The sequence below is a fragment of the Bubalus bubalis genome, chromosome 12, assembly GCF_019923935.1.
Source record: "Bubalus bubalis isolate 160015118507 breed Murrah chromosome 12, NDDB_SH_1, whole genome shotgun sequence".
NCBI classification, from domain to species: domain Eukaryota; kingdom Metazoa; phylum Chordata; class Mammalia; order Artiodactyla; family Bovidae; genus Bubalus; species Bubalus bubalis.
In genome coordinates, this window is record NC_059168.1 from 2,978,359 (window position 1) to 3,005,512 (window position 27,154).

The window sequence follows — 27,154 nt, forward strand, 5'->3', positions numbered from 1 at the left end:
TTTTTTCCTGTCTGATAAGGTAAAAGCAAAAGCTGTGTTACTCTTAGACCTTTATTAATTTGCACAGTTTTAGTAGGTGGCGAGGTCAAAAATTTTAATTTCTCAATATAATCAGAATCTACTACACTATGCACCACCGAAATTCCTTGAAAAGAAAGCAAGCCACGCCCTAGCACAAGTCCTACAATGCCCTCAGGTAGGGGGCCAGCCACTCCCACTGGAATCCGAGCAACCAGCAGGTCAGGGGTTAATACTGTTGCTAAGTCCCCTTACCGTTCTGCTTGGTCATAAGAGAAACACTTTTTATTTGTAGAATCCTTTTCTATTACGATTATTTTTCTTTCCTTTTTTCTTTATCTTTTTCACTTTTTTCTTTTTCTCTCTCTCTTTGGGTGAGGCCCCCCTGAGGGGTTTTTCTGCAAGGAGCAGGCTCTGTATATTGTGTATTCTTTAAAAGCTCCTCTGTTTAAAAGAAAAAAAAATTTTTTTTAATCTTTTTCAGCCTTAGGCAATGCTCTGGGAAGCTTTGGATGTAAACTGGGGAATTCCTAGGCCCTGGGAGGTGCAAGCGGAGGTGGGGTAGTTGCCTTAAATCAGAAATTGTTGGATAAATTTTTAAAGGTTTGTGTAGAGGGGGAGGGGGCTCGCCAGGATGCCCGGCTCAGCATCCTGTAAGCCCTCTCCTTCCTCGGGAGGCAGAGCACAGTCTCCCTTTCCTTCGTCAATGGCAGAAAATATGATCTGTGCAGAAGGTGGAGACCCACTACCATCCACCGCTATAGCCTCTCCCATAGGCTATCCAACAGCCTCATGACGGGGGTCCAGAACATTTTAAATCATATTTATAGGATAAGTGTTTAGTTGTTTTTTTACCTTCACCCAAGTATCTAAATTAACAGTACCCTCTTCTGGAAACCAAGGACACTATTCTTGTACAAATGAAAAAAATGATTGAATGGTAGATTTTTTAACTTTGATTCCTCTCTTACTTAATAACTGCAAAATTACTCCTATAAAGAGCTGTCTTTCATTTGATTCAGTGTTACCCATGTCAGAAAATTAAGTATAGTAGAAGATTTAGGTTTAGTTTTCAAAGATCAGGTTTCTTTCAACCTTTTAACTCTAGAAACCATGTTTTCTCTCAAACCCCTTTGACACTTTCAAAAAAAACCGGGTTTTCTCTCAAACCCCTTTAACACTTCCCACCACTACTCGCCCTGTCTGTTCTACAGTGGGGTCCGCGGCACCCTGGATGGGGGCCTATCAGTCCCGTAAATTCAACAGTTTCTCAACACTTTTTCTGAGGTAGCTACCTTCGAATTAGCCTGTTCTGGGCTCCACTTGCCGGGGTCCAGCCCCGATGAATCCAGGGAATTCGAAGTGGGGACGGCGTCGGCGAGGATCAGGAAACAATTGCTTAATTAAACGTTAATTAAGGATATAAAGAGTGGTTAAATAAGGATAGCTCAGTGAGGAAATTCAGTGGAGAAAAGAGGCTGAAATAAGGATAGCTCAGTGAGGAAATTCAGTGGAGAAAAGAGGCTGAATAATTCAGCCAGAAGGTAAGAGAAAGAACGACATGGGAAGACCAAATTTCGGTGAACAAGGCCCGCGCTTTATTTTCCAAAGTAGTTTTTATACCTTAAGTTATGCACAGAGGATAATGGGGGAAGGGGTAGAGTCATGCACTAAGCCAGGCTTTCTTCCTGCAAACTTATCATATGCAAAAGTTTAGATGATTTGCATCATCTTCTGGCCTGGAGGCCTGTTAACATTTTAAGACCCTTTCTTCAGAAAACTTATTTTTCTCTAAAGGTGATTAGTCAGGCGCCACCCTCCAAAAGCATTAGATAAAGTTGCATTCCTATAGGGCAGAGGTGTGGTGGGCTATAACAAGAAAAAGAATTAACTCAAGGGTCCAAGGTTACAAACATTAAAGCTACTACTTACACGAATTACATTAATCAATACACTGCCAGGGACACAGTAGGTAAGGGATATGGAGACTTAGCAGCAAACATTGGCCCAACAAGTGAAAAACCCTTCACCAATACAATTTCTAATCAGTCTTTTAACTGCTCAAAGGAATCTGTATTTAGACAGTTTAGAACATCTTATGCTTCTCACAGTTGGGAGGCTCTGAACAATCACACGTGGCCGGAAAAACCTATTCAGGCTGGCTAGAGGACTTCCAAAGGAGTTTGTATGTTGAAACACTGTTACACCCAGGAATTATTAACTGGAGCTGTAAGTTAATGCTTTTTTCAGAGAGAGGTAGTGGGGGACAGCCCCCCCGTCAAGTCAGAGGTGTAGGTGAAAGCACAAAGCAGAAAGTAGGCAGACTCTGGTTTTGGGGGTAGATGCTCAAGAATTTCCAGGGGGACTCCTGAGGCTCGATCCTGCCTTTGCGTATGCCGGGCCTCCTTCCTCATGACCTTTGCCACGGGTGGAGCTTCTCACCCTGGCTCTCGGCAAATGGTCAAGCTCCTTTGGTGAGCAAAGGTTGTTCCAGCTGCAGGGCCTTTGTACTTGCTGTTCCCTCTGCCTGATGCTTTTTGAGAAGTGGGATCCTCTTTATCCTTCAGATCTCAGCTCACATGCTACCTCCTCAGAGATTGTGACCATCCCGACTACAGCGGCTTCTTTCTTGGTCTCACTCTATTTCCTTTAAAACACTGACTTCAATCTGTAATTATTATTTTTGTCTCTTCTTTGTTTATTGCATCCTCCCTCCCTCAGACTGTCATCTCGGGGAGGGCAGAGACCATGTCTGTCTTAGTCACCCATATCTCCAGCCTGAAACACAGTAAGAATCCAACACGTGTTTGGGAGATAGATGTGCCCGGTGCGTGTGTGTGTACAGGCCAGTGAGGGGTGCCTGGGTGCTCCGGACTAGGTCTGAAAAGTCAAAGGCTGGTTTGGGACTCCCCAGTCTGAGTCCAGCAGGGTAAGGCGCCTTTCCAATTTGACTTCAGCACAAATCAGGCTCTGCATAACTGGTACACACAGCTGTGCTGCACAGATGCCCTTTAACGAGGGGTCTCTCCTCCTATCTCTGGGTCCAATGGATGGGTTCAGGAAGGGAAACCAAGGCCCTGACTTGCCCTCAATCCCGTTTTGAACCCACAGGGTCTGGAGAGGCGCAAGGCCACGCACCCTGCACAGGGCGGCGGCGGCGATGCCGGACCCCGCGGCGCACCTGCCCTTCTTCTACGGCAGCATCTCGCGCGCCGAGGCCGAGGAGCACCTGAAGCTGGCGGGCATGGCCGACGGGCTCTTCCTGCTGCGGCAGTGCCTGCGCTCGCTGGGCGGCTACGTGCTGTCGCTTGTGCACGAAGTGCGCTTCCACCACTTCCCCATCGAGCGCCAGCTCAACGGCACCTACGCTATCGCGGGAGGAAAGGCGCACTGCGGCCCGGCTGAGCTCTGCGAGTTCTACTCACGCGACCCCGACGGGCTGCCCTGCAACCTGCGCAAGCCGTGCAACCGGCCGTCGGGGCTCGAGCCGCAGCCCGGGGTCTTCGACAACCTTCGCGATGCCATGGTGCGCGACTACGTGCGCCAGACTTGGAAGCTGGAGGTGAGAGCGCGGGGTGCGAGAAGCGAGCCCTGGGGGAGCTTGGCTAGAGTGCAGCTGTTTCAGGAGGGGGCAGGTCTTTGGTGGACGGGGCTGGGGAGGGGCTTGGGGCGCAGCCAGATGGGCGGGCCTTGAGAAGGTGGGACCGAGGAGGGCGGGCCCTGGGGTCGAGGGAGCCATGGGAGTTGGTGAGAGCGGCCGTCTTCGCCAGCCTGCGCTGGGCTTTGCTGCGCCCATTTTAGACGCTAGAGGGGGTGGGGCCTGGTTGGGGGCAGGACCTGGGAGGAGACCTCGGAGGCAGGGGCCTGAGCGACGCTATGGTGCTTATCCGAGGCAAAGCGTAAGTCGGGGAAAGTTGAGGCCGCTCTGAGTCCGGAACGGACGAGGTCGGGAGCTGGGCTTGGGCTGGGAGCGGGGTCCAAGAACGGATGGTGGGAGCAGTGCCCTGGGGTAAGTTGGCCGGCAGGGGCAGTGGCTTGTGGTCTTCGACAGCCTGCACTGCCCGATTACCCGTGTCAGGTCTTCAAGTGGGAGATGAGAGTGGGGCCTATTAGAAGGCGGGGCCTGGGCCGTGGCCCGTGCGCGGGGCCTGGATGGATGGGAGCGGGACCATACAGATGAGAGGAGGGGTGGCTGTCCTCATCAGCCTAAAAGACTTACGTCCTAGGCGTGCCTGAGTTGGGAGTGTCCAGGAGATGGAAGAGGGGTCCTGTGGCGCGCACTTAACGACACTTACATGTCTTCTTCACCCTCTCTTCCCCAGGGCGAGGCCTTGGAGCAAGCCATCATCAGCCAGGCACCCCAGGTGGAGAAGCTCATTGCCACGACAGCTCACGAACGGATGCCCTGGTACCACAGCAGCCTGACGCGCGAGGAGGCTGAGCGCAAACTCTACTCGGGCTCCCAGACCGACGGCAAGTTCCTGTATGTGGGGCTTGGGGCTGGGGTTTTGGGGGGGTGAGGCTGGGGTGGACCTCAGTGTGCAGGTGGGTAATGAGGGGGTGTGCCTGTGGTCACACGTGCGAGTGACTCCAGAGTTAGGCGGCCTGGGTTGAAAGCCAGCGTCTGCTACTTGCAGCTGGGCTCGCTGGGCAAGTATCAGAACTGCTTGCTTGCATTAACTCTTCTGCATTCACCAAATATTTACTGAGCGCCTACTATGTGCCAGGCACTGTTCCAGGCATTGAGGGCATGGCAGTGCACAGTTTAGATTAGATCAGTCGCTCAGTCGTGTCTGACTCTTTTCGACCCCATGAATCGCAGCACGCCAGGCCTCCCTGTCCATCACCAACTCCCGAGTTCACTCAGACTCACGTCCATCGAGTCGGTGATGCCATCCAGCCATCTCATCCTCTGTCGTCCCCTTCTCCTCCTGCCCCCAATCCCTCCCAGCATCAGGGTCTTTTTCAATGAGTCAACTCTTCGCATGAGGTGGCCAAAGTACTGGAGTTTCAGCTTTAGCATCATTCCTTCCAAAGAAATCCCAGGGCTGATCTCCTTCAGAAAGGACTGGTTGGATCTCCTTGCAGTCCAAGGGACTCTCAAGAGTCTTCTCCAACACCACAGTTCAAAAGCATCAATTCTTCTGCTCTCAGCCTTCTTCACAGTCCAACTCTCACATTCATACATGACCACTGGAAAAACCATAGCCTTGACTAGATGGACCTTTGTTGGCAAAGTAATGTCTGCTTTTTAATATGCTATCTAGGTTGGTCATAACTTTCCTTCCAAGGAGTAAGCGTCTTTTAATTTCATGGCTGCAGTCACCACAAGACAGACCCAAATCCAGTGTCCTTACGGAGCAGGCGGACAAAAAGCGAGGAATCACTAAAACATGAGTATGTCAGATGGTGGCAAGTGCCGTGTGTGGAGCTGGGCAGGGGGAGCTGGACAGGGGGTTGCAAGCTGAACTTAGGTGGCCAGAGAAGGTGACTTTTGCGTAAAGAACTGAAGGAGGTGATAAGTGGGCTGTCAGCTCTCTGGGAGGTGTTTCTGGCAAGTACTCAGACCGGGAGGAGGTTCTTGGCATGTTCCAGAAGCAGTGAGGCCAGCGTGCTTGGAGCTGAGTTAGTGACACGTGGAGTGGGAGGGCTTCCCCGGTGGCAGTAGTGGTGAAGAACCTGCCTGCCAGTGCAGGAGACATGAGACACCTGGGTTCGATCCCTCGGTTGGGAAGATCCCCTGGAGAAGGAAATAGCAATCCACTCTGGTATTCTTGCCTGGAGAATCCCATGGACAGAGGAGACTGGCAGGCTACAGTCCATGGGGTCACACAGAGTTGGACACAACTGAAGCGACTTAGCACCCACGCATGCATGGAGTGGGAGAGGGTGAGGCCAGGGAGGTGACTTTGGCTTTGATCCTGAGTGAGGTCAGCGCCCTGAGGGAGCATTGAAACTGCTCTGTGGATGACGATAGTACTAACCCAAGGATCTGTTAGGGGAATGCACCAATTAATATGTGTTAAGCAGTCTTAAACAGAAGAGGGTGACAGAAGACGACATGGCAGGATGGCATAACCGATGCAATGGACATGAACTTGGGCAAACTCTGGGAGATGGTGAAACAGGGAAGCCTGGTGTGCCGTAGTCCATGGGGCTGTGAAGAGTCAGATGTGACTTGGTGACTGAACAACAACAAGCAAAAGTCAAGTATCTGGCATATACTAAAAGCGCACTGAATGTTAGTATATGTGGGTAAATGCAGTGTCTCTGCCTGAGCCTGAGCCATGGCTGAACCATGTGGCTGTCTGTGAGTTAGTTATTATAAAAGAGTCGGTCTAAAGCTGTTTACAGCCCTGTGCTGGGGCTGCTGCTTTCCGGTCAGGACCTGGGCTCCTCTCTCAAGCAGGTGTTATCCAGATGTCAGCTGAGGTCACTCTGGTCCCGAGACATAGAGAAAGTTGGTGCCTGTCTCTTTCCTGGGGCCTCAGGAAGCACAGCATCCTCCCCTAAGATGTGAATTCTTGAGGGCCTCCCTTTTCATGGTCTCTTCTTGGCCTGAGATCCTGCCTGGCTGAATCCTTGCTCTCACCTACCTCCCCTAGGGCTGTTCCTCTCCCAGGGCCATCCCACTTGGAGGAACTGACCTTTTCCCCTTGATTTCCCCTCCCCTGTGAGGCCTGAGCATGTGCACCAGATTATCTGCAGGAATCCCTCTACAAGATTGTAATAATAATAAAATATTATTGTCAAATAATACAATTTTTTTTTCACCCTGCTTAAGGGGTGACAGAGGATGAGATGGCTGGATGGCATCACTGACTCGATGGACATGAGTCTGAGTGAACTCCAGGACTTGGTGATGGACAGGGAGGCCTGGCGTGCTGCGATTCATGGGGTCCCAAAGAGTCGGACACGACTGAGCGACTGATCTGATCTGATCTAACAAAGCTAGGCTGTAAATTGAAGTAGAGTTTGCAAAACTTCTGAGGGAATTCTTGAATGCATGTTATAGATAATACTCAGCTGCAAAGATGGCTTCTGAACAACTTAAGGCTATTTTCTAAGACTGAGGCTGAGGGAGCTATGATCTGATACAGTATAGACTGAGGCTGATGCTGGGGTTCAGAAACAGCTGGGACAGGGACATTATGAGGGACATGACTCAGGAGGGAAATGCTGAGACCAAGAGCCGCTACAGTGAGCCAGACTCCTGGACAATTAGGCAAGGCATGCTCTGGACAGAAGCTGTCGTAGGCTCTTCTTGTGGTTCCTGTCATCAATAACTGCTTTCTCAATATGTGGATAGTTAGGGACTGAAGGTCAAAGCTGTAGGCACAAAAATCTCAAGAAGGAACACCCACGGTTCATCATGATGCTGGGGATAAGCCCAGGACTGGTCTAGTTCTGCAATGAGGGTGCAGGTGTGATGGAAAGTCACAGGCCCCTGTGGCCAGGAATCAAGACCAGGGCCATACTTATCACCAACCACTGTTCAGAGCTGCTGGCAAATGGATGGAATTATACCAAATGCTCTTTGCTGCCAAAGCTCACTTCCTTTCTGCCTATTTGCAGCATTTGTTGTCCTGATTGATTCAACTGAAAAAGACACCTGAACCCTGGAAAGGGCCTTCAAGACTATATCATTAAGTGTTTCTTAATGGACCACAGGCCCCTTTGGGAATTGTACTGAAGCTGAATACTACTCATAATCCCCAATACATGTTTACCCCCAAAGATTTTGCAGACAGTTAAATAAGATCATGGGCTTCCCTTGTGGCTCAAACAGTGAAGAATCTGTCTGCAATGCAGGAGACGCAGGTTCGATCCCTGGGTTGGGAAGATCCCTTGGAGAAGGGCATAGCAGCCCACTCCAGTATTCTAGCCTGAAGAATCCTGTGGACAGAGGAGCCTGGCGGGCTACAGTCCATGGGGGTCACAAAGAGTCAGACACAACCGAGTGGCTCACACTTACACGAGATCATGGTTAATCCTGAGCCTCATTTTTGGAGCCCTTTACAGGATAAGAACGTCTGAGTTAGCTCTGTTCTTTCATTTTACATGTGAGGAAACTGAGGTTCACAGAGAAGAAGCACCTTGCTGAAGGTGCACGGAGAATCTGTCACAGGGCTGGCTGTCAGTCCCGAGTAGCAATCAATTGTAGGGTCAGAAATGGGTTTACATCCTGGCTCCATCCCAAATCCACTGTGGAGCTGAGGCAAGAGATGTAATCTCCTTGAAGCTCAGCTTCCTCATGTGCAAAATGTGGGTAATTATAGCACAGGGTGGGTATCTTGTGGAGAACGTGGTGAAGATGAAAGGTCAAATATTGACGAATTGAGCAAGTATATTCATAAATGGCAGCTTATTTTTATCACCATCATCAGGTTCCGTGTATTATTTTGTAAATATTTATCTATTTTTGGTTGTGCTGGGTCTTTGTTGCTGCACGGGCTTTTCTGTAGTTGCAAAGAGTGGGGGCTACTCTCCGCTGTGGTGCGCGGCCTTCTCATTGTGGTGGCTTCTCTTGTTGCAGAGCACAAGCTCTAGGGAGCCTGGGCTGTAGTCGTTGCGGTGTGTGGGCTCGGTATTTGCACAGGCTCAGTAGTTGTGGCACACGGGCTTAGTTGCTCTGTGGCGTGTGGGATCTTCCCAACTCAGGGATCAAACCCGTGTCTCCTGTATTGGCAGGCAGATTCTTTACCACTGAGTCACCCAGGCAGCCCTCTATATTTTATTTTAAAAGTGGAGATAGAAGTTGATGTGTTAGCCTGTACCTCTAGTTTTTAAGTTCAAGTTTGAACTTCAAGGACAGAGAACTGCCACCAACTGCTGGATTTTTAGTAAACAAAGTAGAATTTGTGGTATTGAAATGTATTTGGTGAACACACCAGTGTCTTTGCCTAAATGGGACTGATGGCTGCTCTTTTGTGAACACTCATGTCTCGTCCCAAAGACAGTGTATCAGTCAGCCTTTGCTGTGTAATAAGCCAACCTAACGTGCTGTAGCTTAAAACACGAGTTGTTTATTCACTCTTGGTTCAGTGGGTTGGCTCTTTGGGCTTGGTTCAGCTGGGTGGTTCTCCAGCGGGTTTCTTTTGCACCTGTTTGTGTGGTCACAGCTGGAGGGTTGACTGGGGCTGGAAGGCGTGGGATGGCCTCACTCACCAGTCTGGCAGTTGGCAGGCTGGGGTGCCTTGGCTCTCCTTTGTGTGGCCCCCCCAACAGGCCAGCACGGACTCATTCCTGTGGTGGTTGCAGGGTTGCCAGGAAAAGCAAGAAGGGTCAGGCAAGCCCCAGTGCTCAGCCACTTTTCAACCTCTTCTGTGTCCTGTTCGCTAATACTTTATTGGCCGCAGCAAGTCATGTGGTCAAGCCCTGATTCAAAACATACAGAACCAGAGTCCATCGGTTGATGGGAAGAAATGCCTAATATTGTGGCTGTATTTTTTTTTTTCCAATATTCCGCACATGTTTGCGGGTGAGTGGCTGGGCATTGAGTTTGTTGTTGGTTCAAAAATCTTAAGAGTTTGAACTTATGAGGTATTTTCACTTCTCAAAAGGAGAGAACTAGAAATTAGAGGCCATTACCTCCAGCCCAGCCTACCAGTCTACTTATGGAAGTGCCTTTCTTTCTGTGGGACATTTGCATTTCTCAGTTTGTTGTAGGATTTTCTTCCTTGACTTTGGTGCCCCCCTGTTACCCCCCAACATACCCTGTTTCCTGTCTCTCCAGGTGTCCCCGAATGTTGTGAGCTGGCCTGGGAACCATGTGTCTTCACTGAATTGTTCTTTTGGGAACTTGCTGTCTGGGAATGGATGGGATATTCACAGTCACCCCTCCATTCTTCACTCAGGTTTTGCCATGGAGATTTAAGGGATATTTCTCTGTCCCTTTGGCCTAAGAAAGGGTTGCAAGGTGAACTCGCATCTGTCTTGTTCACCACTGGACTCCTGCCCTTAGAATGGTGCCTGGCATGTGCTCAACACTTAGTAAATACTTGTCCACTGAATGGCTATCCATGGGCAGGACCCAAGCCCTGGGAGTGTGTGGTCTGAGGGCACCCACATGGGTTATCCTGTGACTGTTTCCTGCTGCGTGCTGCTGGCCGACTCTCGTGTAGCTCAGCTCAATCCTCTAGATTATTGGTCAGTTGTCTGCAACTTCCACGGTGCCAGAGGCCCCAGGAACAGCTGCCCTCCCCCCTCTGCTGGAAACCTACACTTAACCTTGGAATAGAACCTTGTGCCAGGATGCTGACTTGTGCCATGCTGACGGGATGGGAGGGTGCAGGGTGCCCTAAACTGGCCTGTGTGTCTGTGTGCATCCATGCACATGTGCGTGGTTGGACAGGTTCTTACTGCATGAAGACACTGTCTTTGAGGGGCTCCATTTCCATTCAGAGACATGGAAGAGTTTAACATTTATTTTGGCAAATTTCCAGAAGAGTACAATCAAGGGTCTCATTCTGTTAAAGGTCATCTCTTATGATAATTGATGAGTCTATTGTGATGATGAGGTGACTTGTTCTGATTTGTATGAAGGTGCCCTATGATCTGGAGAAGGTGATGGCACCCCACTCCAGTACTCTTGCCTGGAAAATCCCATGGGCGGAGGAGCCTGGTAGGCTGCAGTCCATGGGGTCGCTGAGAGTCGGGCGCGACTGAGCGACTTCACTTTCACTTTTCACTTTCATGCATTGGAGAAGGAAATGGCAACCCACTCCAGTATTCTTGCCTGGAGAAGCCCAGGGACAGAGGAGCCTAGTGGGCTGCCGTCTATGGGGTCGCACAGAGTCGGACACAACTGAAGCGACTTAGCAGCAGCAGCAGCAGCCCTATGACCTAGCCATGGACCTGTGCTTACCTTTATCGCTCAATGTATAGAAATAGCTTTGCCTCCCCAGGAGAATGGTCTTAAGGCTCTGTGTCCACCACAGATGGAAAAATATCCCACCATGAGTGGCCAGCTGTCTCCCCCCACCCACTTGTGGCCACGGGTGGCAAGATGTTGAGCCACGGAGAACCAGGCGTTCCCAGTGTATAGCCAAGTGTTGCCCCCTGAATGCCCAAGTATCCAGCTGGGGTGGCTGAGTATTAGGCTATGTAGGGCTGAAAATCCACCACAGGCGGTCCAGTATTCCCCTGTGGATGGCCCCTGCCTGTGCTTGGATGACTATGAACATGGTTCTCCTCTTCTCTGGTCGCCCCGGTGCCCCCTCCCCCAACCCCACCCAGAGTCTGTTACCAGTAGGTCTGGAGGTCAAGTGGGGCCTGACCTTGGTTCCCACAACCCCTGCCACTTCTCCATGAGGCTCTGGGGTGCAGAGCCTGTAGGGTATATATGTGGGAACTGAGTTCCATTAGGAGGGAACCACCAGGGGCCTGGGTGGTAGTCAGGGTGACACCCCCTCCTCCTCCTGCCAGGCTGAGACCCCGGAAAGAGCCGGGCACGTACGCGCTGTCTCTGATCTACGGGAAAACTGTGTACCACTACCTCATCAGCCAGGACAAGGCGGGCAAATACTGCATTCCCGAGGGGACCAAATTTGACACACTTTGGCAGGTAAGCCGCCCACCCGCCCTGTTGTGGGGGAGAGGCTGTTTGGGGGGTGCTTAGGTTCCTGGGGAAGAGGGGAGTCCCAGCCCTGACCCCACCCCCCATAGCTGGTGGAGTACCTGAAGCTGAAGGCTGATGGACTCATCTACTGCCTGAAGGAGGCCTGTCCCAACAGCAGCGCCAGCTCAGGTGAGTGGGGCGGCAGTGGCGGGGGTGGGGGGCCGGGAGACCACGGCTCCACCTCCTCACTGTCCCTTCGGCTCCCCCAGAGGCCGCTGCTCCTACACTCCCCGCCCACCCGTCCACATTCACCCAGGTGAGTCAGGGGCCTCCCAGAGTTGGGGTCTTGGGGATGGAGCACAGTGGGCGATGGGTCCGGTTCCCAGGGTAGAGCTTGGCAGGGAAGAGTGGGGCTGCCATGGAACAGAAGAGGGCCCCCTCAGCACTGTCCCTGGGAGTCCTGAGAGGATGAGGGCCCATGAGAGGAGCTGGGTGCCCCCGGCTCAGGCCCTGCTGATCCCATGACCTTTAGCCTCAGAGACGGATCGACACTCTCAACTCAGATGGATACACCCCTGAACCAGGTGAGCTGGCAGAGGTGAGGGTGTGTGGGGGTTCGTGTCAGGCTGAGATCAGGATCCTGGCTAGGCCCTGGGCTGTGTCAGGGGAGGGGCCTAGGCCAGGCCTGACCTCGGGCAGTGAACTGGGTTGCCCTGGGCACAGAGCGTGCCTGCAGGTGTCCATGTGGGCATACGCATCACGCCCGCCTGTGCGCATGTGCCTGGGGGCATGCTGACACACAGGGGGGTACACCTGGCCGTGCCCAGGCAGCCTCGGGTGTAGAAACACATCCATTAAGCACCTACTGCGTGCCATTCATGCTCTAGCACACTGAGTGTATGAGCTTTGCAGAATCCTCTAACAAACCACAAGAGGCGGTCATGGTCATTATTCTCATTTTACAGAAGGGAGAGGAGGGCAGGAACTGTCAAGTCCCACAGCGGGCCAGGGGTGGAGCTGGGATTTGAACCGAGGAAGACAGACTCCACAGCCCACATACCTAACATGCCTGCCACAGATGCTCGAGTGTTTCATGTATGGATGCAAGCCTGTGCACACAGAGATTCACCTGGAGTCCTTGTACACATGGCTGTGTGGTTCATACGTAGACAAAGGTGGGCACGACACGTGTCCACACATGTCAGTGCACACACACACACACAGATGTGCACACTGCAGCTGGCACACTAATGGTTGCTTGTGTAGACACACTTTAGGACCCCTATCACACACCAAGACATAGGTGAGAGAGTTTGTGGGTGCACATGTGTGAACATGCAGGGGTGCATGTCCGTGCACACATTAGCCACTGCACACGTGTTACATGTGCACATTAGATGTGGCTTCACAGTTGGTGTGACCAGGAGCACCCACAAGTGCACACGTGCACGCCCACACATGCTCTGCACGGTGCGGCTTGTGCCCTTGGCGCGTGTGCCTGGTGGGTGCCAAGGCTCTCCTGTGCTCCTCCCACCCCTGTCCCTTTCCCTGCTCCTGACCTGGGAGTGCACACCTGTGTGTGTGCCCAGCGCGGTTAGTGTCCTCAGAGAAGCCGCGAACGATGCCCATGGACACCAGCGTCTATGAGAGCCCCTACAGCGACCCCGAGGAGCTCAAAAACAAGAAGCTCTTCCTGAAGCGTGAGAACCTCCTCATGGCTGACATCGAACTTGGCTGCGGCAACTTCGGTTCAGTTCGCCAGGGCGTCTACCGTATGCGCAAGTAAGCTCCCGCCTTGGCTGGGGAACTACTGTGGGTGGGGCAGAGGGGGCGTGGCCTCTCCAGGCCTTGTGGGGTGGAGCCAGGATAAGACTTCAGATTGACTGTGAGGGGGGCTTACCTGGGAGAGTTCAGGACAGTCCCGAGAGGGAGTGAGAGGAGCTGGCCAGGGGCAGGGAGAGTTTGGGCTAGCTGCAGTTGCAATGGAGTCCTTGGCTGATCGCAGGGGAGCTGCAGAGGGGCCAACCCTCGTCTCCTCCATTGATTAGCCATTGGATACACGCAGGTCATTGGATACAGGCTGGCCCTGGGGAGGGTGAAACTGAACCAGTTCTTTTTGGTGAGGGGCTTGGCTGTGAGCTCTGAGTGACGGGGAGGTCTAGGCGGCAGACCACAGCAGCCACTACACAAGTCGGGGGAAGAGAGGCGGGTCCGGTGGGGATGAGGGAGTGAGTGGTCCAGGCCAGTGCGGGCTCAGGCGGTGCCCCTCCCTGTGTCACGGCAGGAAGCAGATCGACGTGGCCATCAAGGTGCTGAAACAGAGCACGGAGAAGGCGGACAAGGACGACATGATGCGGGAGGCACAGATCATGCACCAGCTGGACAACCCTTACATCGTGCGGCTCATTGGAGTCTGCCAGGCTGAGGCCCTTATGCTGGTCATGGAGATGGCCGGCGGCGGGCCCCTGCACAAGTTCCTGGTCGGGAAGAAGTGAGCCCCTGGGCTGGGGGGCGTTTGGGACTGGGGGCTGAGCCTGTCCACCCAGAGGTGTGCTCCACACTCATTTCCCCACGTTAGACACATTTACACCTGCCTCCCACACTTACACCCCTGACAGATCTGATCTCAGGTTTGAGTTTCAGCGCTGTCACTCACTCTTGTGACTCCAGGCAGGTCTCTTAATTCTTCTGTGTCTGTTTCTTCATTTGAAAAACTGCGATGCCCCCTCCAGGGGCCCTTGAAGTCAAATGAGTTGATGTTTATAAAGTGCTCAGAACAGGGCCTAGCACTCCTTGTAGAGCTTTGCAAGTATTAGCTCTGTTGCTTCTGCCACCCCAGCTCTCTCCGCCAAATCAAGATCCACTGTGATAGTTGATTGTCTTTGACCTAAAGCAGGGTCAGAAAACTGCAGCCAGGTTTGTTTTGTATAGCCTGGTTTTCCATTTTCAAAGGTCTCCAAAAAAAAAAAAAAAAAAAAAAAGGACCATGTGACAGAGACCATATGTGTCCTGCAAAGGCTGAAATACTTACTCGCTGGCCCTTTAGAGAAAAAATTTGGCCGACCTCTAATACAAAGAAATTGCAGTTCCATTTGGTTTCCTCATGCCTCAAACTCTTACCCTTACGACAGAATCTTTTACATTCATGGAGGCACGTGACCTTTAACCCGAGCTCTCGCTGGAGCGCGTGCCTTCACGGGTCCCAGCTCAGGTACTCAGTTATTCCACAGGTGTTTCTGGGCAATTTCTCTGTGTCGGGGACTATTACCAACACTTGAGATTATCACTGAAGAGAGAGACAAAAGTTCTTTGCCCTTACTCTGGTTGAGGAAGAGAGGTTTTAATAATAATTATAATAAAGTGTATAGTGTCAGGCTGGGAGGTGAGAAGTGAGAATGTGAGGTTTCTGCAAACCGAGGGAGGCAGCCAGGTGCAACTGTGGGGGAAGAGTGGGCGGCTGGTGCAAAGGCCCTGAGGTGCCGGAGTGGTGGAGGGGCCGTGAGTTCGGGCCATGAGGGTGACGCAGAGGAGTGCAGGAGGCGGGGGAGGTGATATGGGCAGGGGTGTGACAAGGTGGGTGACGCATGACCTTGCTGGCTATGGGGAGGACTCAGACATTTACCCTGAGTGAGGCGGGAGCTGTGGGGGCTGTGAGCAGAGGAGGAGAGACCTGCGTCCGGTGTGTGAAGGACAGGCCGTGGCGGGTGAGGACAGAGGGGGCTGTTCAGGTCTAGGCTGGTGATGATGGGGGCTGGTCCAGGTGGCAGAAGCAGACGTGGAGAGAAGTTGGGGAATACTGGAGGAATTCTGAAGGCAGAGCTGCCAGGGTTTGCTGATAGATTGACTACTGTGTGTGAAGAAGAGGAGCTGAGGGCAAGGCTTGAGTACGTGAAAAGATGAAAGGGAAGTTGTGTGTGTGTGTGTGTGTGTGTGTGTGTGTGTGCACACATACCTGTGAACAATCAGGAGCTTGACTTTATTATTTTAGAGATGCCCAGGAGACTCCCTGAGGGCACACAGGGGATACAGGCAAATGTGTTAAGTTTGGGGATCACGGTGGGTAGAATTTAAAGCCTGAATGAGGGCAAACGTTTGTGCCTGTTTTGTTCACACACTGGGTGTGTCCCCGCCCCATGCCTAGGACACAGCGGGTGCACAATTAGCTCCTGTTCAACAGAAGCTCAGCTGCATCAGACTTGCGCTTTGCCCCCTTGGGGCCTTTGGCATCCTCTCCCAGCTGCTCCCTTCTTCCCCCTCACCCTAGGGAGGAGATCCCCGTCAGCAATGTGGCGGAGCTGCTGCACCAGGTGTCTATGGGGATGAAGTACCTGGAAGAGAAAAACTTTGTGCATCGTGACCTGGCGGCCCGCAATGTCCTGCTGGTTAACCGGCACTACGCCAAGATCAGCGACTTCGGGCTCTCCAAGGCCCTGGGCGCCGACGACAGCTACTACACCGTGAGCCCGCCCGGGTGCCCAGGTGGGGGGCTTGGGGGTGGCGGGTGCCCGAGCCCTCTCAGCATTATCTCCTGGCTCCCAGGCCCGCTCAGCCGGGAAGTGGCCACTCAAGTGGTATGCGCCCGAGTGCATCAACTTCCGCAAGTTCTCCAGCCGCAGTGACGTCTGGAGCTACGGAGTCACCATGTGGGAGGCCTTCTCCTACGGGCAGAAGCCCTACAAGGCAGGCGTGGGCAGAGGTGGCTGGTTGGCTGGGTGGGAAGGGGGACTGGGGGAGGGAGCCCTGATTACTCACATGTGCACTTGACTTTGGCTTGAGCAGAAGATGAAGGGCCCGGAGGTCATGGCCTTCATTGAGCAGGGCAAGCGGATGGAGTGCCCACCAGAGTGTCCCCCTGAGATGTACAAGCTCATGAGTGATTGCTGGACCTACAAGTGAGTGCCAGCGGGTGGGAGGGTACCTGGTTGAATTGACACCTGGGCCTGGGGCAGGAGGTTGTGGTGTCCGACAGTCAAGCATCACTCTTCCCACCCCAAGACCCACGCAGTTCATGGCCTTTCCAACCCACAGTACCTTTACTCCCCTGCCTCTGTGTTCAGCTCTTCAACACATTGACCCTACAATGCTCTAGCACCCCATCACCCTACCTGTGGACACCAGGGCTCCAGCATCTAAAACCTCAGTCTCATCCAGCACTCATGCAATCCTGCAAGATTCAAACAAGTCAGTACTGTTACCCAAAATATGACACCAATACTCAGGGCATGGGGTAATATTCCATTGTATGATATAATTCCTTTTCCCCATCAGCCAACACATACTTGCCCATTCAGGTCAACACTGAAGCCCCCAAATATTCAATATCCCCCACCTCCATCTGCTTGAAGTCCAGTGCTTGAACACCCTAACCCCCAACATCAGCAGTATCTCCACTTCCAAGCACAAGGAATGTGCACCCAAACAAGCTGTCACCCTTCACTAATCATGCAGTGCTTAGGCATTCCAATATTTGACCCCCTTACTGTCCCAACGTCAGTTATCCCACAGGACAGCACCTGTCACACTGACACCCAGACATCCAAGCAATCCAGTAAATCAGTTCAGTTCAGTCGCTCAGTCGTGTCTGACTCTTTGCGACCCCATGAATCGCAGCATGCCAGGCCTCCCTGTCCATCACCAACTCCCGGAGTTCACTCAGACTCACATCCATCGAGTCAGTGATGCCATCCAGCCATCTCGTCCTCTGTCGTCCCCTTCTCCTCCTGCCCCCAATCCCTCCCAGCATCAGGGTCTTTTCCAATGAGTCAACTCTTCACATGAGGTGGCCAAAGTACTGGAGTTTCAGCTTTAGCATCATTCCTTCCAAAGAAATCCCAGGGCTGATCTCCTTCAGAATGGACTGGTTGGATCTCTTTGCAGTCCAAGGGACTCTCCAGAGTCTTCTCCAACACCACAGTTCAAACGCATCAATTCTTCAGCACTCAGCTTTCTTCACAGTCCAACTCTCACATCCATACATGACTACTGGAAAAACCATAGCCTTGACTAGATGGACCTTTGTTGGCAAAGTAATGTCTCTGCTTTTGAATATGCTATCTAGGTTGGTCATAACTTTCCTTCCAAGGAGTAAGTGTCTTTTAATTTCATGGCTGCAATCACCATCTTCAGTGATTTTGGAGTCCAAAAAATAAAGTCTGACACTGTTTCCACTGTTTCCCCATCTATTTCCCATGAAGTGATGGGACCAGATGCCATGATCTTCGTTTTCTGAATGTTGAGCTCTAAGCCAACTTTTTCACTCTCCACTTTCACTTTCATCAAGAGGCTTTTTAGTTCCTCTTCACTTTCTGCCATAAGGGTGGTGTCATCTGCATGTCTGAGGTTATTGATAATTCTCCCAGCAATCTTGATTCCAGCTTGTGTTTCTTCCAGTCCAGCGTTTCTCATGATGTACTCTGCATACAAGTTAAATAAGCAGGGTGACAATATACAGCCTTGACGTACTCCTTTTCCTATTTGGAACCAGTCTGTTGTTCCATGTCCAGTTCTAACTGTCACTTCCTGACCTGCATACAGGTTTCTCAAGAGGCAGGTCAGGTGGTCTGGTATTCCCATCTCTTTCAGAATTTTCCACAGTTTATAGTGATCCACACAGTCAAAGGCTTTGGCATAGTCAATAAAACAGATGTTTTTCTGGAACTCTCTTGCTTTTTCGATGATCCAGCAGATGTTGGCAATTTGATCTCTGGTTCCTCTACCTTTTCTAAAACCAGCTTGAACATCTAGAGGTTCACAGTTCACGTATTGCTGAAGCCTGGCTTGGAGAATTTTGAGCATTACTTTACTAGTGTGTGAGATGAGTGCAATTGTGCAGTAGTTTGAGCATTCTTTGGCATTGCCTTTCTTTGGGATTGGAATGAAAACTGACCTTTTCCAGTCCTGTGGCCACTGCTGAGTTTTCCAAATTTGCTGGCATATTGAGTGCAGCACTTTCACAGCATCATCTGTCAGGATTTGAAATAGCTCAACTGGAATTCCATCACCTCCACTAGCTTTGTTCATAGTGATGCTTTCTAAGGCCCACTTGACTTCACATTCTAGGATGTCTGGCTCTAGGTGAGTGATCATACCATCGGGATTATTTGGGTCGTGAAGATCTTTTTTGTACAGTTCTTCTGTGTATTCTTGCCACTTCTTCTTAATATCTTCTGCTTCTGTTAGGTCCATACCATTTCTGTCCTTTATCGAGCCCATCTTTGCATGAAATGTTCCCTTGGTATCTCTAATTTTCTTGAAGAGATCTCTAGTCTTTCCCATTCTGTTGTTTTCCTCTATGTCTTTACTCTGTCTATCAGATCTAGTCCCTTAAATCTATTTCTCACTTCCACTGTATAATAAGGGATTTGACTTAGGTCATACATGAATGGTCTCATGGTTTTCCCTACTTTCTTCAATTTAAGTCTGAATTTGGCAATAAGGAGTTCATGATCTGAGCCACAGTCAGCTTCCGGTCTTGTTTTTGCTGACTGTATAGAGCTTCTCCATCTTTGGCTGCAAAGAATATAAGCAGTCTGATTTCGGTGTTGACCATCTGGTGATGTCCATGTGTAGAGTCTTCTCTTGTGTTGTTGGAAGCGGGTGTTTGCTATGACCAGTGCTTTCTCTTGGCAAAACTCTTAGCCTTTGCCCTGCTTCATTCCGTATTCCAAGGCCAAATTTGCCTGTTACTCCAGGTGTTTCTTGACTTCCTACTTTTGCATTCCAGTCCCCTATAATGAAAAGGACATCTTTTTTGGGTGTTAGTTCTAAAAGGTCTTGTAGGTCTTCATAGAACCATTCAACTTCAGCTTCTTCAGTGTTACTGGTTGGGGCATAGACTTGGGTTACTGTGATATTGAATGGTTTACCTTGGAAACGAACAGAGATCATTCTGTCGTTTTTGAGATTGCATCCAAATACTGCATTTCAAACTCTTTTGTTGACCATGATGGCTACTCCATTTCTCCTAAGGGATTCCTGCCCGCAGTAGTAGATATAATGGTAATCTGAGTTAAATTCACCCATTCCAGTCCATCTTAGTTTGCTGATTCCTAGAATGTCGACGTTCACTCTTGCCATCCCCTGTTTGACCACTTCTAATTTGCCTTGATTCATGGACCTAACATTCCAGGTTCCTGTGCAATAGTGCTCTTTACAGCATCGGACCTTGCTTCTATCACCAGTCACATCCACAGCTGGGTGTTGTTTTTGCTTTGGCTCCATCCCTTCCTTCTTTCTGGAGTTATTTCTCCACTGATCTCCAGTAGCATATTGGGCACCTACTGACCTGGGGAGTTCGTCTTTTAGTATCTTATCATTTTACCTTGTCGTACTGTTCATGGGGTTCTCAAGGTAAGAGTACTGAAGTGGTTTGCCATTCCCTTCTCCAGTGGACCACATTCTGTCAGACCTCTCCAACATGACCTGCCCGTCTTGGGTGGCCCCACACGGCATGGCTTAGTTTCATTGAGTTAGACAAGGCTGTGGCCCGTGTGATCAGATTGGCTAATTTTCTGCAATTATGGTTTCAGTGTGTCTGCCCTCTGATGCCCTCTCACAACACCCACCGTCTTACTTGGGTTTCTCTTACCTTGGACATGGGGTATCTCTTCACGGCTGCTCCAGCAAAACGCAGCCGCTGCTCCTTACCTTGGATGAGGGGTAGCTCCTCACAGCCGCCCCTCCTGACCTTGAATGTGGAGTAGCTCCTCTCGGCCCTCCTGCACCCGTGCAGCCACCACTCCTTGGATGTGGGGTAGCTCCTCTCGGCCGCTGCCCTTGGCCTTGGGCAGGGGGTAGCTTCTCTCGGCCAATCTAATAAATAGACGCCCTGTTTATGTTGGGTGATCTAAAGGACAGGGAAACCTGGAGTGCTGCAGTCCACAGGGTTGCAAAGAGTCGGACAGGACTGTGCGACTGAACAACAAATTTATGATAAATTAATAAGAAATGATCAGATCATTCCTATTCCAATATATATTAAGCCAGCCTCTATCAGGAAACTCTCGTTACATTACACCAACGCCTCAATATACAAAGAGACTAGTGTCTAACACTCCAACACAATTCATGGATATTTCACACATGGTAACATTAATACCTGGAATCTCCACTAGATGAACCCACCCCCCTCCACACTCCAGTGTTCCTTTCCATCCCGGGCAGCATACTTGCATCCCTGTGAGCCCGCACCTAGCACCCAAGTACCTGCCCAAATACACATGCTCAGTATTTCAGCACTCAGTGTCCCAGCTTCCTGGAGTCAAGTTGTCACCCCAACACTCAGTGAGTCCTCATTGCTAAGTCTCCAGCAGTCAGGACACGAATATGCTTCCTGTCCACCCTGTATGTCAGATGTCAGTCCTTCTCTTATGCCAGAGGGCAACCCCTGAATCGCAGTTGTCTACACGCAGGAGATTCACCCCCCCCCCCCGCCCCCCGCCATCACCCAATAACCCCTGCCCCACTGCTTTCTGAGCCTCCTACATGCCCACGCACAAGCTGAAGTTGGGTCCTGGGGGTGTAGCCAGCCGCCTGGATCTCCACTACCCTCACAGGTGGGAGGACCGCCCGGACTTCGCCACGGTTGAACAGCGCATGCGCACCTACTACTACAGCTTGGCGAGCAAGGCAGAGGAGCCCGCCGCTTGTGGAAACGGGGTTGAGGCTGCGTGTCCCTGAGCTCCACCCGGCCCAGGGCCTGAGACCCCACGCCCCCAGCTTGTCCTCCTGTGCCCTCAGCTCTCTCCCGGGACCTCCAGGCTGGGCCCGGCTCAGTTTCTCTCTCGCCCACGCTGGTCTAGTATTCCCAGCCCGGTCACCCGGCCCCTCTGGCTGGGGGAGGAAGCAAGACCTGGGGAAGATGGTCCTGGACTGGAATCTACGGGGGAGCCCTGAGCTGAGGGGGGTTGCTTACAGCCGGGACCCTCCTTCCTCTGGGTCCAGAAAGGCAGACTCTGGGAGTCCTCAGGCTGCGAGACCTGGAATCATTGGAATAAACTCCAGCTTCTCCCTTGTTTGTGATCCCTCATCTTTCTGGGGTGGGGCTGGGAGGACCAGGAAAGGGGTCCTTGAGAAGTGCCTGAAGCAGCTGTTTTTGTGTGGGTCTGGGGAGCTGGCTTTCCCACCCCTCTGCCCTGGGAACATGTTCATGTGAGCCTAGGGGCTGAGGGGCCAGGGGCATTGCTGACCCCAGCTTCCCGACCTTCGGCGTGAAACAGGCGCTGCCCGTGTTCGCTGCGTGTGAGCCATCACCTGCAGAGACTGAAACACCCTGCTGGCACCTCCCCCGGCCACGCCCCAAGACTGAAGCGACTTAGCGGCGGCGGCGGCAGCAGCAGCAGCAGGTGATTCCAGCATTCCGTTCGGCCTACTCAGCTGCCTCTCCTCTTCCCTGGGTCCAGGCAGTAGCAGCTGGGACTCTTTATCAACCTGATGCCCCGTGTGCGGACTCAGTCCCAGCTCAATCCCGCTCCAGAGAAGACCCATCTCCAGGCCCTCGCTGCCTCAGCTTCCCCGCGCGGAGATTTGGGGTGCTGGAGCTCAGAATCCGCCCGGGTGCGTGAAACAGAGCCAGGTCCCTGTCTGTCTTTTCTGGACTCACTCCCCCTCATCTTTAGCTGAAGTTGGCCCCTGGCTCAGTTCCCTGGCCTCAAAGTGCGGAGGGCTCCAGGGCGGCCATGTATCCCCCTCAAAACCAGGGAGAGGCCAGGAGATTTTCTGCGGCTTCGGGGAAGATAGATTTTCTTTCTTTTTGTTTGTGGAGCTCTAGAAAGTCAGGTTTTTTTGTAGAACTACAGTGTGCCGGTGGGGGTCTTCAGGATTGTGTGGAGGCTGAGCACAAGACCTGGGTGGGGAGGTGGGCAGGGGGCACCCAGGAGGCGGCCCCAGAACCTTGGTGATGTGGGTGCATTGTCGAAACCAGGAAATTGATGTTGGGATTATTAACTTAGGTATAGACCTCACTCTGATTTTTACCGCTTATGGAGTTGTAATGATTTACGTGTGAGCTTCATGTTAGCATACTCTTTCATGAGCTTTGCATTCTACCTGCAAAGTAGTTGAGAGAACTCCCAGTTTTACAGTCAACTCCAGACACACAAACTCTCAGCTCTGTGTTTGTTTGGAGAGTAAATCTGTCATCGTTTGGAATTGTTTGAGGGCTCCCAAGCCCTGCCAGACTGTATCTTCCTGCAAGGATTGACAGCAGACAAGGAGAGCGCAGCAATTGTCAAGATAAAGACACAAACTTGAATTACCTCCATTTTGTCATTTTGTGCAGCCACTTGGAGATTTTTATTTGTCTTTAAAGCTGTGAAGGCTTGCAAACCATGCGATACAGTCTTTTATTTGGTAAATGTATATATTAGTTCATAAACTGTATTACTGACTAACATCATTAAAATGCAAAAATTGTTTAATTTTTCAAATGAATGAGCAAATGAAAAAAGTTACATCAATAGCGCTGTTTTGTGGCTTCCCAAGGTACACTGTTTGCCGGTATTTTAGTTTTATTATTTGTTTACTTGTTATTCCTGGATAATTATTTACATTGTTACATAAAGTATTATATCACAAGGGAAAACATTTTCGCTGTCTGCATTTCTTTTATGGTCATTATTCTTGTTTCATGTTGTAATTGTTGCTGAAAATACTTTATGGGGAGGAGGTGTTGAAAGTGATGACTCTGGGTGTCAAATGCACTGGAGAATGCTGTTGTCGTTCAGTTGCTGAGTCGTGTCTGACTCTTTGTGGCCGCATGGACTGCAGCAGGCCAGGCTCCCCTGTCCTTCACTATTTTCCAGAGATTGCTCAAACTCATGTGCATTGAGTGGGTGATGCTGGAGAATGCTGTTGTGCTCGCTGTAAATGACCGTTGGAGCCAATGACAGAGGGTGCAGTTTCACAAAGATACCACGAGATGGCGGTGTTCCCCAAGCCACGGTGCCTCAGCTTGTGAAACCTGGCTCTCACCTGCTGCTATTTGAGTTATCTTTTGCCTGGAGCAGAACCCACGACTCCCCCCTGGTCTCACAGGCCCTAGTCCTGTGCCCTGCAATCCATTCCCTCCACAACCACTTGAAGAATCTTTCCTATGAGCAGCTCTGACCTCTTGAGGGTTCCCCAAACATATTCATGTTAATGCGTACCTCTGGGCCTTTGCAATTCCTGTTCCTTCTGCCTGAATGGTTTTCAGTGTTTTAGTAATGTCCACAAAACTCGTACTGTATTTAAAATATGAGTAATTTAATCTCTCTGGTTTGGCCAGAAAGAGAAGGTAAATCCAGGTTGAAGAATTAGAAACCCTGAAAGGGAGTGGGGAGACACAGAGGGTGTTTGAGCAGGGGAGAGTCCTGGGAAGTAAAAAGAGAGAAAGGCCTCCCCTTCCTCCAGCCCTTCAGATACAGGGGGCTCTGGCTTTGGCCAACCCAGGCCTCTTCTATGGGTCCACCCAAGTGTCTGGCCCAGAGGACCTTCCTCACTCTTTGCTTTCCCTGGTGGGGCTGTTTGCCCTCTGGTGACCTCCTCTGGGCCTGAGCTGGCCTCTGGTCCCTGGGAAGACACCAGGTGTGTGTGGGGGGTCGGTCCCGGCGGGGAAGCTGCCAGCTGCAGGTGGGACCTGGGTGTCACCTTTCTGGAAGTGCTGGTGACGCCCTCCAATACAGAGGCGCTCGGAGGCCACAAGAGGCTCACAGGATTCAGTGGGACACAGCCGGGAGCGAAGTCCTGTGTGTAGGCACAGGCCTGGCTGAGCCCGCCGGCATTCTGGGGCTGTGGGATGCTCTTGGGGTGGCATCCAGCATTGTCTGCCTATGTCTGTCTCTCTGTCCTCCGTACTCCATCCCCTCTGCTCTGTCTCAGCTTCTCTGTCTTAAGTCCCTTGCAGCCTTCCCCTTTCTCTTTCTGCCCCATCTCAGCTTCTCTGTCTTAATTCCCTTGCAGCCTTCCCCTTACTCTTTCTGCCCCATCTCAGCTTCTCTGTCTTAAGTCCCTTGCAGCCTTCCCCTTTCTCTTTCTGCCCCATCTCAGCTTCTCTGTCTTAATTCCCTTGCAGCCTTCCCCTTACTCTTTCTGCCCCATCTCTCTGTCCACTGTTGTCTCTGTTGATTCCCATCTTTGGGCTTCTCAACCCTGAGGGTCCCTCCTCTCTCCTCTTGGGTTCTCCTTCCTCTGACCTCAGTGCCCTGGGAGGAGAAGGAAGGGGCTGCCCAGGGAAGGGGCAGGGGGCCAGGGCCAGGTGGTGAGCACAGCTGCTGTGTGGAGTCGCACGCCCTGATGCTGAGCTCCTCTTTGGAAGGCCTCAGCTGTGACCCCCTGATCAGCGCGGGCCGCCTCTTCCCTCTTCTTGCCCTTTCTCATCACCAGGCTCTGACCTCTGTCCTGTTTCTTTGCTTCTTCTGTGGGTGTCACCCCCACCCCCCTGACCCCCACCCACGGCTCAGCTGTCTGCGGGCCGCAGCTTCTGCGCTTTCCTGTCATTCAGGACCATGGCCCTGACACTCACCAAAGGCCAATCCTAGGCTACGTGCATCTCTGCTAACGCTGTTATCTTAGGTCCTTACACGACCACTGGCTGGGGGTGGGCTGTGCAGTGTGGCTTGGCTGGGGCTGTGCTTGAGGACTCAGAAGACAGCGGTTTGGAGGCCAGGGAGGGTGTGGCCGTTGAATGGTTCTAGGGGTAGTTGTTCTTGGGCTTGGCTGTAGAGGATGTGGGGCTTCTTAATGGGGAGCCTGGCATTGCTGTGGAGGTCTGACTGTCCTGGGGAAGCAGTTGTAAAGATCCAGGGTAATTGTGCTGGTACAAAGCTCTGGTTGTTGTGTGGGGTGGTTCCCTGGCTGTTGAGTCAGTGGTTGTCATCAGCTTTGGTAGGTCAGTGTTTGTTCTTGGCTCTGAGAGGTCAGTGGCTGTCCTTGGTTTGGGGAGGTCAGCATTTGCTCTGCTTTGGGAGGCCAAAGGCTGTCCTTGGCTTTGGAAGGTCAGCTATCCTTGGGTTTTTGAGGCCAGTGGTTGTCCTTGGCTGTTGGGTGTTCATTCCTTGTCTTTGGTTTGTGGAGTCTGGCTGCTGTTGGGCCTTTCCCCCCCATAGCTGGTGGTGGGTCTAGGGGGGCCCTGGGGAGTTCCAGCTGCTGAGTGCCCGCCACGACAGCGGGCATCACACAGGAGCCACGTTTGCAGACTGAGCTAGTCTGTACTCGGAGCCTTATGTGTGCCCAACCCCAGAGCTTCACGCCTCACTTGGAGTGAAGGCAAAATTCCGCACACTCTGCCCCCCTCTTCCACCTGACCCACTCTGCTTAGCCACACTGGCCTCCTTGTCATGCCCCAGGGCCTTTGCACGAGCTCTTCCTTCCCCCTGAAACACTCTTCTCCCACCCTACCCACCCAGATATCACATGGCTAGGTTCTCCCCTGATGCTCACAGCTCCCTGATGCTGAGTGTGTGTTGTGGGCAGTCACACTTATAGGCCTCTGGCTGTTATCTGCTGCAGTCTGGGTGTTGTGTGTGTGTTGTCTTGGGGGTGTAGTTAGTGGAGATCAGATCCCTCCGTCTTTCCTTCTCCCTGTTTTTCTCTCTTTGTTGTGCCCACATTTCCGTTTCCATATCCCCACCTGCACTTCTCCTTTCCACTCACACGTGTTGAGCACTTACTGTATATGTGGATCAGCTGTAGCAGGGCTCTGGCCCCTGCTCATAGGGGAAGAGGTGGGACTCCTGCCGGGAAGCCTGGTCCTTGGACTGAAGTCATAGGTTTATATGGGGTGAAAGAGCTGGATGCTGTGTGCCAGAAAACCCTTGATCAAGCTCCTTCCTTTGAACCTTAAGGCTGAGTGCAGGGGGTGCTTGGACTGGCCTTGGGTGTATGGGGTCAGGGATCTCAGCCACAGACTTTGGGCAGCTGCAGGGACTCTCCCCTGGGGACCGAGAGGACTGTGAGCATCAGGGGAGAACCTAGCCACGCTGATATCTGGGCGGGTAGGGTGGGAGAAGAGTGTTCCAGGGGGAGGGAAGAGCTCATGCAAAGGCCTTGGGGCACGACAAGGAGGCCAGTGTGGCTAAACAGAGTGGGTCAGGTGGAAGGTGGGGGGGCAGAGTGTGCGGAATTTTGCCTTCACTCCAAGTGAGGTGTGAAGCTCTGGGGTTGGGCACAGACTAGCTCAGTCTGCAAATGCGGCTCCCGTGTGATGCCCACTGTCGTGGTGGATATGGGTTTGGCTGGGCCCAGGTGGGACTCATCCTGAGGCTTTCATGCATGAGAACCTTCTCATCATGAGTCAGGGCTCTCGAGGCCTTTTGAGGAATGGCTGGGCTGCCCAAAGCTGTGGGAACAGCCCCTGTGACCCCTTGTGACCTTCTTCACAAGAGGAGGGAGTCCAAGGCCCATGCAGCAGCTGGGGGCAGAGGGCCCTGCAGCAAGGCTGGCCCTTGGCCGAGGCTCCCTGGGGGTGAAGGAGAGGGGCTGCAGGAGGCAGTGTCTGACACCTCCATGTGTAACTTCCTGTGATGAGCAGCTCATTTCCTACCAGGCAGCCAGGCTGGCCCATGAGCTAGAGTTCTTAGACTGTCCTTTCAGATGCTG

At 52.0% G+C, this 27,154-nt stretch overlaps 1 protein-coding gene across 4 annotated transcripts in view; it reads left to right on the top strand.

Annotated features, from left to right (window-relative positions):
- The window catches only part of LOC102408544 (tyrosine-protein kinase ZAP-70), a 40,320-nt gene extending 17,159 nt beyond the window's left edge, over window positions 1-23,161 (top strand). For 2 of the 4 annotated variants that reach the window (XM_006059883.4, XM_025260665.3), the window contains exons 2-13: window positions 3,130-3,580; window positions 4,341-4,501; window positions 11,446-11,584; window positions 11,686-11,767; window positions 11,848-11,894; window positions 12,111-12,162; window positions 13,168-13,360; window positions 13,863-14,069; window positions 15,843-16,035; window positions 16,118-16,258; window positions 16,358-16,470; window positions 21,133-23,161. In XM_006059883.4, coding sequence (XP_006059945.1) covers window positions 3,179-3,580; window positions 4,341-4,501; window positions 11,446-11,584; window positions 11,686-11,767; window positions 11,848-11,894; window positions 12,111-12,162; window positions 13,168-13,360; window positions 13,863-14,069; window positions 15,843-16,035; window positions 16,118-16,258; window positions 16,358-16,470; window positions 21,133-21,256 — 1,854 coding nt within the window. In that variant the 5' untranslated portion in view covers window positions 3,130-3,178 and the 3' untranslated portion in view covers window positions 21,257-23,161. Of the gene's footprint in view, window positions 1-3,129; window positions 3,581-3,740; window positions 3,918-4,340; window positions 4,502-11,445; window positions 11,585-11,685; window positions 11,768-11,847; window positions 11,895-12,110; window positions 12,163-13,167; window positions 13,361-13,862; window positions 14,070-15,842; window positions 16,036-16,117; window positions 16,259-16,357; window positions 16,471-21,101 lie in introns of those variants that run through there. The other 2 variants (XM_044925605.2, XM_006059884.3) reach the window with 2 other exon arrangements.
- The last annotated feature ends 3,993 nt before the right edge of the window (window positions 23,162-27,154 follow it).